General features: G+C 41.5%; 1 protein-coding gene across 2 annotated transcripts in view; it reads left to right on the top strand.

Annotated features, from left to right (window-relative positions):
- The window catches only part of LOC132818312 (uncharacterized), a 58,638-nt gene that overhangs the window by 8,767 nt on the left and 27,505 nt on the right, over positions 1–22,366 (top strand). For both annotated transcript variants that reach the window (XM_060829193.1, XM_060829192.1), the window contains exon 4: positions 8,062–8,213. In XM_060829193.1, the coding sequence (XP_060685176.1) occupies positions 8,062–8,213 (152 nt within the window). The remainder of the gene's footprint in view (positions 1–8,061; positions 8,214–22,366) is intronic.

The following is a 22,366-nucleotide window of genomic DNA, read 5'->3' as shown; positions in this document are numbered from 1 at the left end:
CAGCAGTCATGTTGAGGAAGTGTGTTCATTGCTAAAGTTCAGTTGGAATTGGCTACTGATGGTGGAAGATATTTTTGGTTGCATTGCCAAGTTCTTGGGTTAAAGATTGGAAGGTAGTAAAGATAAGATGTAATTTGGCCTGAAAGCTGAAAGTATTATACCCCTACAAAAGTAAATACCAGTTTGTAAGAGAATATGGAAAAGTTAGCAACGAAAAAAACTACATGAGATAATTGTTTAAAAACACTGTACCTCTCATTGTTTCCATTAAAAGCACAGGAGTGTGTGTGTGTGTGTCAGTGTCTCATGAGTGTGCACACATGAGAGCAGAGCCACAATTTAGGCAGCTCAGTGGTTAGCACTGCTGCCTCAGCACCAGGTTCCAGGGTTCGATCATAGCCTCCAGTGGCAGTCTGTGTTCAGTTTGCACATTCTTCCCATATTTGCATGGGATTCCTTCAGATGCTCCGGTTTCCTCCCCCAGTCCAAAGATGCACAATTTATGTGGATTGGCCATTCGAAATTGCCCATAGTGTCCAGGGATATGCAGGCTGTGTGTGTTAGCTATGAGGAATGTGGATTTATAGCGATAGAGTAGGAAGGTGAGTCTGAATGGGATGCTGTTCGGAGGGTGGATGTGGACTTGATGGGCTAAATGGCTCACTTTCACACTAGGGATTCTATGCATTCTCCTAATTGTTTTTAGAAGCAATTTGCAGCAAGTAGCTGTGTCCAACTGATCAGTGATTTATATAAGGTGAAAGCCTTCATTTCATTTAAGTATCACATTTCTGGACTTTAGGACAAGATGTTTTGGGCCACACCTGTAGGCAGATCTTGTATTCCCTGTAATTGGGAATATGCCCATACCTGCCTCATATCTAGGTCATTGATTTGAATATTCAAGGAACATAATACTGAATCCTTGTCATACCAACTACTGGATTCTCCTCTTCACAACACCTAGGCTGAATATACACTTGTTACTAAGATTGAACTCCAGCTGTGACCAAAGAGAATTTTCTGCACTTAAAGTAGTACCAATTATTTACCAGTCCCAGAAATAATCTCTATGACATAAACAATCTACTTGCATTGTAGAACAGATTGCTACTTAGAGTATTGGATTGGTTAACACCAGTTGACAAAGTAATTTTCTTTCAAAGGCTGTTGTTGAGAAAGAAAAACCTGCCTGGGTGACACATGTTCTGTGCATTTCATTGTGAGATGCTGATGGCTCTTGCTGTCTCTTTCTGTTTTTAAAAAAATTATTCAGGGATGTTGGCTTCACTGGCTGGGCTAATAGTTTTTTCACATCCCTAATTATCCTCGAGGAGATGGTGATGAGTTGCCTTCTTTAACTTTTGCAGACCATTTACAGTATTCCTACTTCCTGTGTTGCTGAGTGAGAGTTTCAAGATTTTGATGGAATGGGATCTAGTTCCAAGCTGAGACAGTGAGTAGCTTGGAATGCAATGTGCCTTGTAGGTTACAGAAGATTAGCATTAACCATTAAGGCAAAGATAGTCCTTGGACAGTTTGCGATGCAGAGTGATGCCAACAGCATGAATTCAGTTGCACACCAGTTGAGGTTACTATGAGGGGCTCTCCTTCTCAGCCTCTCTCCTCACCTAAGGTATGGTCACCCGCAGGTTAAACCACTACCAGCTGTGTCTGTTGAATGAGAATGCATCCATTCTAATCTGTTGTTACTATGGCAATTTTACCTTTTAATAAGGTAAACTGATAAATTATTAGCATTAACCATCAAAGCGCTGCTTCTGCCATGATCATGAGTGGGGAGAGAAACATATTCTTTTCAATTTGAAATACGTATAGTGTTCTCTCTTTCCAAGATTGTCAGGAAAATACTTTATTTGTAAAGAAGTTGTAAATATTATAATAGGATTTTCAGTCCTGCTGGCTGTAATTATCTTACACCGATTCTTGCTATCAGTTTCATTCAATTTGCATAGCAATTTGATATGCCTCTTTGAAATGAAAAGGTTACCGCTGATAGCAACCATACCCCTGCAATGAACGTTTACAGATCTGTACTTCACGGGAAATTCTGAGAAAATTGTGAGTAGAAACTTACATTCTTCCCGAATTTAAATATTTATTCTCTCTTTACTTGCACTGTCATGGGAGGAATTGCGTTTGTTTTCTGATGGTAAATTTGTCTTCTGCAACCTACATGTTCGAGCAAGAGACCAAATAGAGAGAGCCAACAGCGACTCACAAACACATGCAATAACAAACAGCCCAGACTTGAAGAGGGAGGGGGAAGGGCAATTTAATATTAACATGCAGATGCTGTTCAACCTTCCACCTGCTTGGTTGTGAGAGATCAACGAATCCCAGTGAGACTGTAGTATTTTGAACTGAATATGAAACACAAGGTTGTAACTAGCACAAGTTTGAAACTTCTCAGCATTGGTTCAACAGTTCCAAGAATTTGAGAAAAATTACAGCACAAAGAAGCTATTCAGACTACCCTGTCTGCGCTGGCTGAGTAAACTAGCCATCCATTCTTATCAAACTTTGTTGCACCCTACCTTGCAGGTTTCAGCAGTTCAGGTGCAAATGAGGTGAGAATTTCTATCTCAAACATCAAACTGGGCAGTGAATTTCAGACACTGAACCATCCCTGGGCGAAAGTAACCTTTCTCGTGATACCCCTAAACTGTCCATTAATTGCCTTAAATCTGTTCCCCCTGGTGACTGACCTCTCCACTAGTGAAAATAAGTCTTTCTTTCTTGTCCACTCAATCCAAACCTGTCATCACTTTGAGCACTTCACTTAAGTGGTCCTTCAGCTTGCATTGTCCTGGAGAAAACCACCATAAGAATCAAATCTTTCCTCATATCTTTAATTTTCAATCCTGGTAAAATGTTTGTAAGTCCCATCTGTACTGTCTCATGCAATTATATCATCCTGTAAGGTGGTGATAAGGACTGTGCATAACATTGTACCTGTGACCTAAGCAGTGTCTTGTATAGTTGCAATATTTAGCCATGCTTTTGTATTTAATACCTTGCCCAACGAAGTGAAGTATTCCATATGCCACCTTTGCTACCTTTTATCTATCTGTTCTGCTACCTACGGGGATCTCTGGTCATCCACTCCAATGTCTCCATTTCCTTTATCCCCTTAATACCCTTCCACTTATTGTCTGCTCCCTTGCTTGGTTTGCCGTTCCCAAATATATAACTTCTCACTTCTCATGATTAAATTCAATTTGCCATTTCCTGCCCACTCAATCCAACTATTAATGATATTTTGGGTTCAGCAGCCATCCTCTTCACTATTAACCACACAGCATGCTATATGGTTTCCGTATCCCAGGTGGGGAGTCTGAGTTTGTACCCAGCTAAAAACAATAGTTAGGGCAACTGGTGTTTCTGAATTTCTGAGTTAGAGTCCTCCGGTTACTCTGTATGCACGGAGGCAACCTTTCTTTGAGATTATTTAAGAGTAATGAGTCCTAAAGATATACAACAGGGAAACAGACCTTCAGTTCAACTCATCCATGCTGACCAGATATCCTGAATAAATCTAGTCCCGTTTGACAGCATTTGACCCATATTCCTCTAAATCCTTCCAATTCTCCCGGTGGCACAGTGGTTAGCACTGCTGTCTCACAGCGCCTGAGACCCGGGTGCAATTCCCGACTCAGGCGACTGACTGTGTGAAGTTTGCACGTTCTCCCCGTGTCTGCGTGGGTTTCCTCCGGGTGCTCCAGTTTCCTCCCACAGTCCAAAGGTGTGTGGGTCAGGTGAATTGGCCATGCTAAATTGCCCGTAGTGTTAGGGAAGGGGTAAATGTAGGGGTATGGGTGGGTTGCGCTTCGGCGGGTGGGTTGCGCTTCGGCGGGTCGGTGTGGACTTGTTGGGCCGAAGGGCCTGTTTCCACACTGTAAGTAATCTAATCTAATCTAATCAATTCACTTACCCATCCAGATGCCTTTTAAATGTTGCAGTTGTACCAGTCTCCACCATTTCCTTTGGCAGCTCATTCCATACACCTTTTGCCCCTTTTAAATCTTTCCCCTCTCACCTTAAACCTATGCCCTGTAGTTTTAGACTGTCCCACCTCAAGGAAAAGTCCTTTGTCTTTTTATCCTATCCATGTCCCTCATGATTTTATAAACCTCTGTACAATCACCTCTCAGCGTCCAAAGCATCAGGGAAAATAGCCCCAGCCTATTCACCCTCTCCCTATAGCTCAAATTCTCCAACTTGGCAACATCCTTGTAAACCTTTTCTGAATCCTTTCAAGTTGTACAAGTCCTTCTTATAGCAGGGAGACCAGAATTACACGCAGTATTCCAAAAGTGGCCTACCCAATGTCCTGTACAGCCACAACATGACCTCCCAACTCTTATACTCCGTGCACTGACCAATAAAGGAAAGCATACCAAACACCGCCTTCACTACCCTATCTACCTGCGACTCCACTTTCAAGGAGATATTAACCTGCACTCTAAGGTGTCTTTGTTCAGCAACACTCCCCAGGACCTTACCACTAAATGTATAAGTCCTGCCCCCATATGTCTTTCCAAACTGCAGCACCTCACATTTATCTAAATTAAGCTCCATTTACCACCTCTCAGCTCATTGGCCCATCTGATCAAGATCCCATTATACACCTGTAATGTTGCTGTCATCTGCAAACTTATTAGCCATACCTCCTATGTTCACATCCATGTCATTTATACAAATGATGACCAGTAGTGAACCCAGCACCGATCCTTGTGGCACACCTATGGTCAGAGGCCTTCAGACTGAAAAGCAACACTCCATCACCACCCTCTGTCTTCTACCCTTAAGCCAGTTTTGTGTCCAAATGGCTAGTTCTCTCTCTATTCCATGTGATTTAAATTTGTTAATCAGTCTACCATGACAAACCTTGTCAAACACCTTACTGAAGTCCATATAGATCTGCCTTCATCAATTCCACTTATTACTACTTAAAAACACTCAAGTTCATGATATTATTTCATGAAGTAATCTACTGCAAATTTTTGCCCTACCTTTGACTTTTCATAGCCTGTTTGTAAAGTTTTGACAGCAGTTTTGCCTACCACTCTGTTACACAAAAGGTTTTCTCCTAAAATGATACCTGTAAACATGTAGAAAGCTAACTGGTATGAATACATTTCTCAGTATTGGGGATACATAGCCATCTATCAATATTGAAAGCTTTAAGTAATAAGTTTGCTGTTGAATGTGAGAGATGTAACTCATCAATGCCAAAGACTTCCTATTCGTGTTGTGTGATTGATTCACCAAATAAGGCACTTGGTGAGGGGTTGATGGGAGAGATAGACAATGAAGCTTGGATGTAAAGTTGTGAAATAGGAATTGAGAATCATTTAAAGTGTAAATGCAAAGGTGAGGGTAGTGAGTAGAGCAAATGAGACTTTCAATGGAGGAGATGAAGAAATCCTGAGAGACATGAACAAAGTTAAAGTTAATGAGAAGTATGTACAGATGTGAAACAAGATAAATCTACAATAAAATGTGAATGCAAGAAGCAACACAAATGCCAAAACTGGAGGTTGTAGTGGTAAAAATGAAGGGCAATGGATTGCAAATGTCATAACTCTATATTCTAGAAAGTGGAAATGAATTTCATATTCAATATCATTTTTAAATTCCTTTTCTGGATCAGGTGCTACGAGTAAAGCAAGCCCTTCATTATCTCCTGAAAACGTGTTGAGAAGAGCCAATAATGAACGATTGTGGACAATGTCACAAAGGTAGTTGAACAGAACTGTTGGGTTGAGAGTTTCAGGATTTTGACCCAATGGTCCTGAGAGTCTGACCAGGTGTCTGCTATTGTGGGTATTGTACTCAGCAATCAGCATAGGTCGGTGAAGGATGGAGTGGATGATTAACCACATGATGTGGTGTTAGGCTGTGGATAGTGTAGAGCATCTCATGCTGCAGTACCCAACCAGACAGGTGAAGAGTGTCCCATAACACATCTAATGTATAGAGGATGGTCCTTGCTGAGTACCTATGTGCCATAAATGTCATTTAACACTCACCACACCTCGCCTGAACATTATCCAAGTCTTTCTGCACATAGGGATGCCTCATTACTGAATGAACTGAGGATGGAATTGAGTATTTGAGTACAATCATGAGTAAACATTCTCACTACAGGCCTTTGGATGGAGGAGGGTAATTTGATGAGACAGTTAAAGAGAATTTGGTGTGAACAAATGCTGCAGCAATATCCATGGATTAAGATGATTCACCTTCAAGAACCAGAATCATACTATAGTTGGGGCTACAATCTATCTAATGTTACTTTGTTGTCAAGGACAGTCATTTCCCCAATACCACTGAAAAATCAAGTCTTAGGTCTATGTTTGGATCAAAGTTGTAATTCCACGGGATCCTTACAAACCCAAAGTGGTATTGCCAAATGCTACTTGCTAATATTATTGATGACTTATCCCATCATCTTACTGATGATTTAAGAGAATCAAATCCTACAGCACAAGAATTAGGCCATTTGGCTCATCTTGTTTATGGTGGCTTTTTGTAAGAGCTGACCACTTAAAAGTATATCAGATATTAGATAATGACTTTCTATTGTTGGCAATAATGGTAAGTGACATTTATGCCCTGGTTTAATAATGATTTAATTGATCTAACAACTCAGCCATACAGCTGTGAGGAAAGTTCGAATTAATCACAGGCCATTTCACTTATTGAACCTGTCCATTAGTCAAGAAGATTATTAATCTTCTTCTCAGTTCCACCTTCCCACATTATAATCATTTACCTCATCATTTAAAAATCTGTTGTTCTCTGACTTGACTACCACTGAGCATCTACAGGTCCTGGCAATGGACAATGAAATTTTGGAATTCGGAGAGAAATAAAAATCTATACCTCTTTCCTAAATAGCTGACTGCTTAGCCTAAGGCTATGGGCCCTAGGTTTAGAATTCCTGATTGGGGAAGCCTTTTAACATCTATCCTGGGAAGCACCTTTGCAAAAAATGTTTCAACAAGATGTGTCATTCTTCTCAGGTCAATAGAAGTATGGATACCTGGTTTACTTAGTCTCTCCTCTTAGGACAGTCACATCTTTCACCAATCTGTCCATTTGAGGCTCTTTGTCACTAATCTCCCTTCAACTGGAGATCTACACTTACAATATTTATCATTGCCAAGTCCTTTCAATAGAAAGATTGCCAGAAATCATGACATGCGACTGAACCAACTTGTTGAACTTTACTTTAGTAAAAGTGTCCCATATCACTTTACAGGAGCATCATCAAATTAAAGGCACTAAATAAATGCAGTATTTTCTTTGTATGTGGCACAATGAGCACAGAAAAACATTTCAAAGTACTTCAGTGGCTGAACCAAAAATGAAATTTTAGTTCAGTAACCTTGGGTGAAAGAAATGGGTTTTAAGGAGGGCATTTCGGAGGAATAGGAGGCAAAAAAGGTAAAGGAGAATTATTAGAGGCATTGGAAAAGTTGGGAATCATCGTAGCTCAGAAAGGGCCAGGATGTGCCCGATGAGGCGTGCTGAAAGACAGACCATTTGTATCATAGTTTCAGATAAGCTGAGGTTTAAGGGAAATGGCACATTTCGGTGAGAATTGAAATATTTGAGTTTAGAGACAGCAGACACGTGAATGGTAGTGTCAGTTAATCGACTTGGAGATATGAATGAATGCAGAAGACAATATGGAATGGAATCTGAAGTTCGGCATGAATTTGTTTTTAACCAAAGTAATTTATGCAATCTGGTTCAGCTTGGTGGGTAAGAGAGAAACCCTCCAAATGCTCATTTGGAAGATACTGCAGCTTATTGAAGATGGAATGTCAGATAAGCTGATTTTAATTACATAGAGGAAGTTGAAAAGGTCAGGGAAGTTGACAGGAAGGGAGAGCTAAGCTTCATCAGTGTACATCTAGAGGTTGATGGAAAGCAATTAAAATGAGCTTCTCTAATCCATAATTATCTTGAAATCTTGTAAAGTGAAACTTCAAAGAATATTTCATCTGCACTGTCTTAATTCTTTAGGCTGATACAAGGAGTCTCTTGGAAAACATTCTTCAGAATTCCTTCCCATCTGAACCCATTAAATGTTCCTTTGAAGACATCCCAACACTTGAGAAGGTTCTCAAGATAATTGGAGAAGAAAGTGATACTAATAAAGCCAACACATTAACCAGGTAATAGATAATATTACAGCAAATGTGTTATATCAAAGCAACTGTGAAGCAAACTTTTGTAGCTTCAGCATCTCTGAAATAGATAGTACACTTATATAAGCTAGGCTTAATTTTAGCGGGTACACTGACCACTGAAAATCTTGTTTTATCGATTATGTAGTTTAGGTGGTAACTCTGGCATAAACTGATATCTCATCAAGTGACCGCAAAAAGTAAGTGACAGGCATCACTATCCAAAGATGGGAAAGCCTGGTGTGAACAAGTCTCACAGAAACAAAATTCTTAACTGAATGGGAAGCTCAATGGGGAAAGGTCTCCTTCTGTGCTGTACTGTTCTGCTGCTCTTTCTGGGTCAGCTGGGTCACAAAAAATATTCCATTTGACAAATACAGAGTTTGGATTTTTTCTGTAACTGAGCCAACTTCCTGGCTACTTCGAAAGTTTTCTGGATAGGAAAAATTGTACTACAGGAGCCTGCGATATTTGCCAGTCAATCTGTTCAGAGATGTTGTTAGGCACATCTCTACAACAGAAGTGACTTGAGTCTGGAACTCCTGCCTCTGAGACAGGGACATTATCACTACACCACAGAAGCCTTTTAGTACAGAAGTGCTGACATGTATTTACAATCTGGGGTCATTTGCCTAACTGAGATATTTTCCACTCATTACTATGCACCCCTCTGGAGCAGGTGGGACTTGCACACAAGCTTCCTAGTTCAGAGGTAGGGACACTGCCGTTGCATACCAAGAGTTTTAATAGCTTGATCACTTTCTGGAATAGTTTTGAATCAACCAGTTCAGATATGGAATAAGGCATTGCCAGTGCAGTTGAGATTCTAACCAAGCTTTTTAATTGATTGATTTATTGTCATGTGTACCGAAGCACAGTGAAAAGCTTTATTTACGAGCAGTACAGGCAGATCATAGTAAGTAAGGATGTACAGCTCAAAAAGACATAGACAGAGGCGTACAAGTTACATTGCACAGGGTGCGGGCTCGGCAAGCTCAGCATTATTTGAGGCTAAGACAGTCCATTCATCAGCCGAATAACAGCCGAGAATAAGCTGTTCTTGGACCTGCTGGTGTGTGTGTTCAGGCTTCTGTCTCTTCTGACTGCTGGAAGTAGTTGTACGAGAGAGCATTACTGAGATGCGAAAGGTCTTTGTTGGCAGCCTTTCCGTAGCACTGAGCTCTATAAATGGAGTCCACGGATGGAAAACTGGCTTCCATAATTGCTATACTGTTACGCACCCAGCCCTCCATGCAGCATCTGTAGAAGTTGATGAGGATCCTTATGGACATGCCACATTTCCTGAGCCATCTGTGGCTTTTTGACTGTCGCATTTACATGGGAATTCCAGGACAGGTTGTCAGTTATTGTCATTCCAAGGAACTTAATGCTCTCCACCCTCTCAACCTCAGTTCCATTGATGTAGCTGGGGTGTGTTCACCTCCTTTCTTTCCGAAGTCAATGATCAGTTCTTCAGTGTTGTTGACATTGAGAGAGAGGTTGTTCTCATTGCATTACATCACCAAGCCCTCTATCTCCCTTCTGTATTTTGACTCATCATTGTTAGATATTCATCCTACAATGGTGGTATTGTCAGCAAACCTGTATTTGGCATTCATCTGGAATTTGGCAACACATCATGGGTGTACAGAGAGTACAGTTGGGGGGGGGGGGGGGTGTTGCTGAGGATGCATCTTTTGGGGATCTCCAGTATTGAATAGTATTGTGGAGGAGGTGCTGTTGTCTATCTTCATTTGATTGCAGTATGTGGGTCAGGAAACTGAGGATCCAGTTGCAGAGGATGGAGCCAAAACCAAGGTCAGAGTTTTGAGCTCAGTTTGGAGAGGATAATGGTGTTGACTACAGCTCTGCCTTCAATGAGCAGGAGCCTGTTGTCCAGATGTTCCAGGAATGAGTGCGAGGCTAGGGATTTGGCATCTGCTGTGGACCTGTTACATCGGTAGGCAAATTTTAGGGGATTGAAGCAGGCTAGAGTTGATGTGGGCCCTGACCAACTTCTCTAAGCACATCGCGATTGAGGCCAGAGCTGCTGGGTGATTGTCATTAAGGCACATTGCAGATGCTTTCTTAACTCCAGAAGTGATCAGACAGGGAGACTACCACGGTGCTACCTTTTTAATACAGGAGTCCTAACATATATTCGTAATCCGAGCTAATATTTATCCATTTGATGAGAGTGATGTTTATGCAGAGCTGCTTGTGTGGTCTGTTAAACTGGAGCATTTAAATACCTATTTAACGATCATTCATTTCAAACAGAGATACTTTTGAGATATCATCCTTGTCAAATAATACTCTTGAGTTTACACGTCTGGAAGTCTGCAAACTTTTGTGATTTGGTCCATAAAGCCTATTGGTAAGTAATAATTGTTTGTGAGGAGGCTGCAAGGATTACTGAGACATGTGGGTGTTGCAAAGTGTAATACCTAGCTAATGTTTGGATCATACTCATCCATTCTATTTCAAAATAAAATTGATCTCCTCTACAATATGTCTTTATGGGTTTTTTTTAAAGTAACTAAAATAGAAGTGTTTGATTTTAAAAATGAATTGGCTAACATCACTAATCCCCTCCCACAATGACCTAGTAAAGGAAACCGATTTTGAGCAGAAAAGACACGTGCGTATGTGTTTTTGCACTCCATAGATTACTTTTAAGCAGGAAGGGAATGTTGGTCAGGAAAGATACAGAAGTAAAACTTGAGATTTTCCATTGAGACTATTTTTTATGTAAGTGGGGGAGGAGGACAAAGATACGTGAAAAATTATTTAGCGATTGGTGAAATGAAATTTAAGGGAAGGGGCAATGAATTCTGAGATAAAAGCAACTTGACCATTAGTCAGTGAGATGTATTAGCTTTAGGGCAACAAAGGGAAAGTAAAAGTCTTAGGTTTTGCTATTCTGTTTAAATCAGGCAAAGTCTAACAGTTCAGGTACTCACTCCACTGTATGATTATTAGGTAATATGTATGTTGTGACAAGTATTATCTCCTCAAAGTCATTTTTAATTATCATTTTGAAGGTTAGTGAGTTTTTTTTCCAAAATACATTTCACAAGCATCGTTACAAAGAGACTGTTGAATAGCACCACCAACTTCCAGACACATCCTGGATAGAGGAGAAAGTGAGGACTGCAGATGCTGGAGATCAGATCTGAAAATGTGTTGCTGGAAAAGCACAGCAGGTCAGGCAGCATCCAAGGAACAGGAAATTCGACGTTTCGGGCATAAGCCTGATGAAGGTCTTATGCCCGAAACGTCGAATTTCCTGTTCCTTGGATGTTGCCTGACCTGCTGTGCTTTTCCAGCAACACATCCTGGATAGAACAATGGAGTTGATGGAGGCCAGGAGAAATATCAAGCTGAAGTAAGGGGTAGAATCAGGAACTGGAGACAAAGTAAGAGAAGTGAAGGTTAGAAATAATGATACAATGAGATGAAAGTACATGTAAGAGCAGTGAGTACAAGGACAAGGCTAAACACAAGTTTAGTGGAAACATTGAGAAGTCCATGGAGGAAAGAGCACATGTGCTGAACCCTGTGAGAGAAAATGTAAAATGTGAGTAATCATGTTGGACAATGAGCAACAGTGTTGAGCGAGAAAAATAAATGAGTAAAGGAACCGGAAAGAAGACAAAGTGAAGAGCAAGTTTCAGGTGAAACGGAATGGTAAACTAAAGAGGCAGGCAGATTTTTTTCAAACATTACACTTTCAGAATCCTTACTGAAAGGAGCACAATACAATGTGTTTTAAGCAGAGACACAGGCTGATGATGCAAGTTGAAAGTTAATGCTAACTTAAAAAGCAACAATGTGTCTAGAGAATGTATAAATGGGGAAACTAAAGTCACCACCAACAGTTACCAAGGAAAACCAAAAAAAAACACAAAAAGAGAATATGAAGGCAGAAGTTTTGATTTGAAATCATTGAACTCCATGTTGAGTCCATGACCTGAGGGCATAAAAGATGCTGTAGAAATTATCGGCTTTTTAATGATAATTATTTAAATTTCCTCAGTTGATCATATTGGGGGGGGTGGGGAATGAGGGAAAATCGATATATTAGAAACTCTGGTGCTAATTGCACTCAGTACAAATATGTGTTGTGTTTTAAAGTAATACATTTCACTTTAGAATTCTAGGCAGTAAGCTTTCAGTTACTTTTGAGACATTAACTTCTGTAATATAGAACTTAATTATTGCTGAAGAAAGAGACGTGCTGTTAAAGCTTTTCATCTTGCACTCATCAGGCCAGACAGATGGCCAGATTTCAATGGGAGGAGCAATTTAAATGTATGAGAAAAGGTGCTGATTGGTTAGTAAATTAAAGGGTTAGCATGGAGAATTATTATTTGCCACAGTTTTATTGAATTCAAAGAGAAGATCTAGTCATTGCAATGTTCCATTTTCCTGTGGAAAGTAGGTCCATTTGTCTAAATATATGTAGTTTCTCGCAAATACAAGTGAGCCACACTGCAAGGCCATGGAGCACTCTGAAGGTAGAGGTGAACGTCACCTCAAAAGCCAACACATTTATCCTTTGGCTAGCAAACAGAAAAAAAAGACAATCATTTATCCATGCAAATATGTTATGCCCAATACTTGCACTTGCATTTTATGTAGCAACCTCCTAATGTGCTTTTTGGAAATCCAAGTATAACATATCTTGGTCAATTTTATACACCTTGCACCTTGCTTCCAAGAGTAACTGTAACAAATTAGTTAAACACAATTTCTCTTTCACAAAACCATGTCTAATTACTTTATGATTTTCTAAGTAACCAATATTTTTCCTGAGAAAAGGATTCTAGCGTAAGATTGATGTGAAATTATAATGGGGGCAATTTTCTAATATGGATTGGATTAGCATACACAGTGGCTCTGCGGTTAGCACTGCTGCCTCACAGTGCCAGGGACCTGGGTTCAATTCCAGCTTCTGGCGACTGTGCAAATTCCACTCAGACATTCTCCCCATGTCTGTGTGGGTTTCCTCCGGGTGCTCCGATTTCCTCCCACAGTCCAAAGATGTGCAGATTAGGTGAATTGACCATGCTAAATTGCCCATAGAGTTCAGAGATGTGTAAGTTAGGTGCATTAGTCAGGAATAATGTAGGGGAATGGGTCTGGGTGGGTTACTCTTTGGAGGATCAATGTGGACTTACTTGGCTGAAGGGCCCGTTTCCATGCTGTAGGGAACCTAATCTAATCTAATTGTAGTGTAAAGGACAGAAATGCACAGGAACCTCTGAAGAATGTTCAGGATAATTTTCTGTATCAATATGCTTTTAGTTTAGTGAGGAATGTGGCTTGCTGGATCTGGTTCTGGAAAGTGAAGTGGAGCAGGTGCCAATTGGGGACCATTGAACACATAAGGATCACGGCTACATAAGGTTTGATTTAGATATGACAAATGACGAGAAAAAATAGAGTATTTTGGCAAGGACCAACACAAATGATGAGAACAGATTTGATATAGATAAATTGGATTCAAAGAATTGTAAGCAAAACAATGTTGAAACATACTTGTTGCTTTTGAAGGGGAAATGGTTTCTATATACTCAGGAGGAGCAAAGATAGACCAAAAATGTTGATGGCAAAAGAGGCAGATAAACATATGAAAAATGCATGTGATAATTGTCAAGTAGATGGTGCAATTGAGAACCAGGCTCAATAAACCAGGTTCAGAGGGGAAGTGAAAAAAGAAAGAACAAAGACAGAATGCAAATAGAGTGCCAACTAATAGGAGAATCCAAAAATACTGCGTCTTTTAGATTAGATTGGATTAGATTCCCTACAGTATGGAAACGAGCCCTTCAGCCCAACAAGTCCACTGAAGACTAGCCCACCCAGACCCATTCCCCTACCCTGTATTCACCCCTGACTAATGCACCTAACATTATGGGCAATTTTGCATGGCCAATCACCTGACCTACACACCTTTTGGACTGTGGGAAGAAACCTGAACACCAGGAGGAAACACGTGCAGACCCGGGCAGAACATGGAAACTCCACACAGACAGTCACCCGAGGCGCGAATCGAACCCTGGTTCCTGATGCCTCTTTTTACGGCGGCATGGTGACTCAGTGGGTAACATTGCTGCTTCATAGCACCAGGGACCTGGGTTCGATTCCAGCCTCGGACGACCATCTGTGTAGAGTTTTCACATTCTCCCTGTGTCTGTGAGTGTTTTTACCGGGTGCTCTGGTTTCCTCCCACGATCCAAAGATGTTGGGTTAAGTAAATCGGCCACGCTAAATTGCTCATAATGTTCAGGGATATCTAGGTTAGGTGCATTAGTTAGGGGTAGATGTAAAGTAATAGAGTCGGGAAATGGGTCTGAGTGGGTTACTCTTTGAAGGGTCAGTGTGGACTTGTTGGGCCAAATGACCTGTTTCCACACTGTAGGGATGCTATGATGTGTTGGCTGACTGCTTCCAACACAGTACAATCAAATTAGTGCTTTTTTTGAAGTCATAGAATTCTTACAGCACGAAAAGAGGCCTTTTGCTCATCATGTCCATGTCAGACATCAAACGTTCATTCAACATTCTTACACTTAGCCCATAGCTTTACATGTCATGGTGTTTCAAGTGCTCATCTAAAAAGTTCTTAAAGTCTTGAGAGTTCCTACCTCTACCACCCTTTCAGGCAATGCGGTCTAGATACCCAAAATCCTTGGAGTGAAAGTATTATTCCTCCTTTAATTGTAAACCTTCTGCTGCTTCCCTTTTACTGTCCCCTGTTTATTGACCCTTAAACAGAGAGAGATCTCTCCCTTTCTACCCTGCCTATTCCCCTCCAAACATTGTATACCTCCATTAGATGCCCCCCCTCAACCTCCTCTGCTTGAAAACAGGGGTTGTTATCCTATCTAGTCTCCCTTCACAACTGAATTGCTCCAGCTCGGTCAACATCCTGGTGAATCTCTTCTGCACCCTCTTTAGTGCATTGTACCCTTCCTATACTGTGGTAACAAGAACTGCACACAGTACTCCAGCTGTAGTTTAACTAACATTACCACTCCATCATAACCTCCCTGCTCTTGTATTCAGTGCCTTGACTAATAAGGGCAAGTAGGTAAAAACAATGACTGCAGGTGCTGGAAACCAGATTCTGGAGTAGAGTGGTGCTGGAAAAGCACAGCAGTTCAGGCAACATCAAAGCAGCAGCAAATTCCGACGTTTCAGGCGAAAGCCCTTCATCAGGAATACAGGCAAGTATCCCAAATGCCGCTTTACCCACCTTATCTACCTGAACTGCTTCCTTCAAGATTTGGAGGTACCTGTGTTGGACTGAGGTGGACATAGTTAAAAATCACAACACCAGGATATAGTCCAACAGGTTTATTTGAAAGCACTAGCTTTTGAAGCGCTGCTTCTTCATCAGGTGGTTGTGGAGCAGAATCAGAAGACACAGACTTTACAGGAACAGGATTGCAGTGTCATAGAATATAATATTGAACAAATTTAGCTGAAGTCTTTCATCTTTTAGAATGACCATGTTAGTTTTGGTTCCTTCATATGTAAATCCCAGAACTTTAAAAAAGTTACATTCTCAAGATAGCTTTTAACAATAGGTGTCTTCTCAGCTCAGATAATGGATTGAAGGTGTGAAGTTAAAGTCTTTCTGTGTCCCAATGTTAGGTCAGACTGTTTGTTTCTATTTCTAAAGTGGGATTTCAAATTTTACATGGATTTCCACAGTTTTTGCACAAAATAAAATGTAATTCTGCAAATACAAATTCACCCCGCAAACTTGTGTGTGCAGAGGAGACTGAGTGAGTGTGTTCATGTGGGGCGTGAGTGTCTGTGAGAGAGTGTGTGTCTGTGTGAGTGAAATGAGGTATAAGTCAGTGCAGAGGGTGTGTGAGTGTGGGGAGTGAGCATATGAGAGCTTGTGTATCAGAGAGAGTCTGTGAGAGTGGGTAGGTCATAGAGTCATAGAGATGTATAGCATGGAAACAGACCCTTTGGTCCATGCTGACCAGATATCCCAACCCAATCTAGTCCCACCTGCCAGCACCCGGCCCATATCCCTCCAAACCCTTCCTATTCATATGCCCATCCAAATGCCTCTTACATGTTGTAATTGTACCAGCCTCCACCATATCCTCTGGCAGCTCATTCCATACACGTACCACTCTCTGCATGAAAAAGTTGCCCCTTAGGTCTCTTTTATATCTTTCCCCTCTCACCCTAAACCTATGCCCTCTAGTTCTGGACTCCCCGAGCCCAGGGAAAAGACTTTGTCTATTTATCCTATCTATGCCCCTCATAATTTTATAAGGTCACCCCTCAGCCTCCAACACTCCAGGGAAAACAGACCCAGCTTATTCAGTCTCTCCCAGTAGCTCAGATCCTCCAACCCTGGCAACATCCTTGTAAATCTTTTCTGAAGCCTTTCAAGTTTTGCAATATCTTTCTGATAGGAAGGAGACCAGAATTGCACGCAATATTCCAACAGTGGCCCAACCAATGTCCTGTACAGCTGCAACATGACCTCCCAACTGCTGTACTCAGTACTCTGACCAATAAGGGAAAGCATACCAATGCCTTCTTCGCTATCCTATCTACCTGCTACTCCATTTTCAAGGGGCTATGAACCTGCATTCCAAGATCTTTTTGTTTAGCAACACTCCCTAGGACCTTACCATTAAGTGTATAAGTCCTGCTAAGATTTGCTTTCCCAAAATGCAGCACCTCGCATTTATCTGAAATAAACTCCATCCGCCACTTCTCAGCCCATTGGCCCATCTGGTCCAGATCCTGTTGTAATCTGAGGTAATCCTCTTCGCTGTCCACTACACCTCTAATTTTTGTGTCATCTGCAAACTTACTAATTGTACCTCTTATGCTCGCATCCAAATCATTTATGTAAATGACAAAAAGTAGAGGGCCCAGCACCGCCTTGTGGCACTCCACTGGTCACAGGCCTCCAGTCTGAAAAACAACCCTCCACCACCATCCTCTGTCTTCTACCTTTGAGTCAGTTCTGTATCCAAATGGCTAGTTCTCCCTGTATTCCATGAGACCTAACCTTGTTAATCAGTCTCCCATGGGGAATCTTTACGAACGCCTTACTGAAGTCCATATAGATCACATCTACTGCTCTGCCCTCATCAATCTTCTTTGTTACTTCTTCAAAAAACTCAATTAAGTTTGTGAGACATGATTTCCCACGCACAAAACCATGTTGACTATCCCGAAAGTCTGGAGAATTGTGTGTTTGTTTGTGTGAGTGAGTGTGTATCGTGTAATGGGGTCACCTGTAGTGTGACATGAACTCAAGGACCTGGTTGAGACCATCCTCATGGGTGCCAAACCTGGCTATCAGCCTCTGCTCATCCACTTTGCGTTGTTGCCTGTCCCAAAGTCTGCCTTGGAAGATGGTCATCCAAATGACAGAGGCTAAATGTCCCAGACTGCTGAAGAGTTCCCTGACTGGGAGGGAACACTGCTGGCTGATGTTTGTTGTGCGGTGTCCATTCATCCATTGCCACAGCCTCCCCTCTGTCTCGCCAATGTACCATGACTCAGGGCATTCTTGCCTGCAGCGTATAAGAGAGACAATGTTGGCCAAGTCAACATGAGTGCCTGCCGTGTACATGGTGGTGTTCCTACATGTAATGGTGGTATCTGTGTCGACACTCTGACATGTCTTACAGAATCTGCCGTGACAGGGTTGTATGCTGTTGTTCTGAAGTGTGTTGTTGCCTCTCCCAAAGTCCGCATAGGCACACAAGCATGCGTACGCACACACCCACACAATCCTCCAGACTCTCTCGCTCTCTCTCCCTCCCTCTCTCACACACACACACACACACACACACACACACACCCATATGTTCACATACACACAACCCCCACACACGCACCCTCTCACAGACCTATACCCCATTACACTCTTACACAGACACACATTCTCTCACAGACATTCACACCCCCACAGGAACACACTCAGTCAGTCTCCTCTGCACACATGCACACAAGTTTGTAGGGTGAATTTGTACTTGCAGAAGTATATTTTATATTGGTCAAATTGCATAAATCCATGTAAAATTCTGTAACTCCTACTTTAGAAATAGAATCAGTCTGACCTAACATTGAAACACAGACAGACTTTAACTTCGCACCTTCAATGCATTATCTGAGCTGAGATGGCACCTATTGTTAAAGCTACTTTGAGAATGTAACTTTAAAAGTTTTACATATGAAGGAACCAAAACTAACATGGTCATTCTAAAAGATGAAAGACTTAAGCTAAGGTTGTTCACTATTGGATTCCATGACATTGCAATCCTGTTGCTATAAAGTCTGTGTCATATGATTCTGCTCCACAACAACCTGATGAAGGAGCTGCTGTCCGAAAGCTAGTGCTTCCAAATAGACCTGTTGGACTATATCCTGGTGTTGTGTGACTTTTAACTGCTTCCTTCAAGGATCCACAGGCATGAACACCAAGGTCGTTCTCTACTTCCGAATGTTCCACCATTCAACATGTACTCCCTTGCCTTGTTAGTCCTTCCAAAGTACATCTCCTTCATTTTTCAAGATTACTTTCCATTTGCAGTGTTCAGCCCACCTCACCTGACCATCCATATTGTCCAGTAGTCTAAGGCTTCCTCCCTATTTACCACACCGCCAGTTCTCATGTTATCTGTGAATTAACTGATCATACCTCTTACAGTCATGTCTAGATCATTGGTGTACACTAAAAACAGCAAGGAACCCAGCACCAAAGTGTGTGGTATGCTGCTGGATGCAGGCTTCCAGTCACACAAACACCCTTTGGCCATCACTCTCTGCTTCCTACTACAAAGCCAATTTTTGGATCCAATTTGCGAAATTGCCCTAATGCCAAGAGCTTTTGACTTTGTGACAAGGTCTCATGTGATAGACTCATTAAAAACATTTTGTGTGGACTGCACTACCCACATCTACACACCTAGACCCCCGTCCCTTGAAAAATGCAATCAAATTTATCTTGTTCTCCCCTTACAAAGCTATATTGACTATCCTAAATTACTCCTTGCCTCTCTGAGTCATAATTTTATTGACAAAATTTACCTACCACTGATGTTAGACTAACTGGCCTATAGCTTCTGGCTTTTACCTACCACCCTTCTTGAGTAATGGTAGCACATCAGCTGCCTTTGGTTCTCTGGGACTTTTTGTGGCCAGGGAAGATTAAAGGATTAATGTCTGAACCTCTATTGTCTCCTCCTTTGTCTCCCAGAGCAGCCTTGGGATATATTTCATAAAGGCCTGGGAATTCATCCACATTCCAACCTGTTAAAGCCATTAATACAATCTCTCTCTCAATGCCAATTCTTTCATGTCTTTCAACAAACCCTTTTCTATAATTTCTATACCTCCATCATCTTACTCTACAGTGAATACAAATGCAAAGTATTCATTTTAAAACCACAGTCATGCCTTCCAGCTCCAAACGTTTCTACTTTGATGCCCATTGGATGCCTCTTTTCCTGTTTATTCTCTTGTCCCTAGTGTAGACACAAATGCCACTGGATTTTCCTTAATGCTACCTGCCGCTGTGTTTTCACATCCCCTCTTCACTCATTCAATTTTTTTAAGAAACACCCTGCATTGTTGACACTCCTTTAGGATACCCATTGTTTTTTGCCTTCGGTATCTACTACAGGTTTCCCTTCTTTTTAGTCAGAGAGTCATAGAGATGTACAGCACAGAAACAGACCCTTTGATCCAACCAGTCCATGCAGACGAAATATCCCAACCCAATCTAGTCCCACCTGCCAGCAGTTAACCCATATCCCTCCAAACCCTTCCTATTCATATATCCATCCAAATGCCTCTTAAATATTGCAATTGAACCAGCCTCCACCACATCCTCTGGCAGCTCATTCCATACATGTACTATCCTCTGTGTGAAAAAGTTGCCCTATAGGTCTCTTGCTTATCTTTCTCCTCTCATTCTAAACCTATGCCCTCTAGTTCTGGACTCACCCAACCCAGGGAAAAGACTTGCCCCTCATGATTTTTGAACTTCTATAAGGTCACCCCTCAGCCTCCAACATTTCGGGGAAAACAGTCAACATTCAACCTCTCCCTATAGCTCAAATCCTCCAACCCTGGCAACATCCTTGTAAATCTTTTCTGAACCCTTTCAAGGTTCACACCATCCTTCTTATAGCAGGGAGACCAGAATTGCATGCAATATTCCAAAAGTGGCCAAACCAACGTCCCATACAGTCATAACATGACCTCCCAACTCTTGTACTCAATACTCTGACCAACAAAGGAAAGCATTCCAAATGCCTTCTTCACTATCCTATCTACCTGCGACTCCACTTTCAAGGAGCTATGAACCTGCACTCCAAGGTCTCTTTGTTCATCAACATTCCCTAGGACATTATCATTAAGTGTATAAGTCCTGCTAGATTTGCTTTCCCAAAATGCAGCACCTCGCATTTATCTGAATTAAACTCCATCTGCCACTTCTCAGCCCATTGACCCATCTGGTCAAGATCCTGTTGTAATCTGAGGTAACCTTCTTTGCTGTCCACTTCACCTCCAATTTTTGTGTCATCTGCAAACTTACTAACTATACCTCTTATGCTCGCATCCAAATCATTTATGTCAATGACTACAAGTAGAGTATCCAGCACTGATCCTTGCGGCACTCCACTGATCACAGGCCTCCAGTCTGAAAAACAACCTTCCACCACCACCACCACCACCTACTCACTCATTTAATCTATATATACACATATATTAGACAGATTCCCTACAGTGTGGAAACAGGCCCTTCGGCCCAACCAGTCCACACTGACCCTCCGAAGAGTAACCCACCCAGACCCATTTCCCCCTGACTAATGCCCCTAACACTGTGGGCAACTTAGCATAGCCAATTCTCCTGATCTGCACATCTTTGGACTGTGGGAGGAAACCCGAGCACCCACGAGGTGCTCCGCAGACACGGAGAATGTCTATGTGGAGTTTGCACAGTCACCCGAGGCTGGAATCAAACCTGGGACCCTGGTGCTGTGAGGCAGTAGTGCTAACCACTGAGCCACCATGCCACCCACCTATATCCTTAGCAAACTATTTGTATCCTCCTTACAATTTGCTATTTTACCTATCTTAGACTATATTTCGACAAATATAACAATTTGTTCGTCTAAGTCAATGATATAAGTTGTACATAGTTGAGGCCTCAGTTCTGAATCCTGGAAAACTCCACTTTGGCCCATTTCTCCTGATTCTTCCATTTCCTGTTTAGCCTGAAAAGCAGGTTGACTAATAATTTGTCACTGCAAACACTATGGTCTTGTATTGTAAGCTTTTAAATGGCACCTTTTATTGAATGCTTTTTGGAAATCCAAATATACTACAGCTACTGGTTCCCTTTCATCCATCCTGTATGACAAATCCCTCAAAGAACTCTAACAATTTGTCAAACATTATTTTTCTATCCATAAAACCATGTTAACTCCACATGGCTGTAGAATGATTTTTCTAAACATCCTGGTATTACTTCCATGGGTTTTAGTATTTTCACACTGAAAGATGCTGGACTAACTGACCAGTTGTTTCCTGCTTGCTTTCTTCCCAATTCCGTCACTATTTTTTCGAACAGTGGTGCTACATTTAGAGCTTTCCAATTGTGATTTAAGGTGTGATATATGCATGTTTTAATATCTTAAAATAATTTTTATTGAAGTTTAGATTTTGATGTAGTGACATAACCGCTTTGGTCTGAGAGCATGATGGAATTTAAGGATCGACTTCTCAGTATGTCTGGAGCTTTTTTAAAACTTAATACAAAAGAGGCAGTCCCTAGGATGAAGAAATTTGTTTGCATTGGGACAGGTTTGAGCAGACAGAGTAAACATTGAGGAACATGAGCTGGTTTTATTTTGCTTGGAGGAAAGCCTGCAGCTTCGTAAGGGTTGGGTATTTCTTTTGCAGGAGACCTGATTGGAGTTAGATCTTTGGAACAGTTCATCCTAGAGAAAGGAATTTGTTCAAATAAGCTGAGAACGAGGTTACCTAAGTGTATCGATTTTGAAAACTCCAGACCAGAAATATTTGGTTAGAACCCTGAAGGAGTATGAAGTGGAGAAAGTTGAAGTCAATTG

The sequence above is a fragment of the Hemiscyllium ocellatum genome, chromosome 8, assembly GCF_020745735.1.
Source record: "Hemiscyllium ocellatum isolate sHemOce1 chromosome 8, sHemOce1.pat.X.cur, whole genome shotgun sequence".
Taxonomy (NCBI): domain Eukaryota; kingdom Metazoa; phylum Chordata; class Chondrichthyes; order Orectolobiformes; family Hemiscylliidae; genus Hemiscyllium; species Hemiscyllium ocellatum.
The sequence above is the reverse complement of the archived record's forward strand: the minus strand, read 5'-3'. Positions and strand labels throughout refer to the sequence as shown.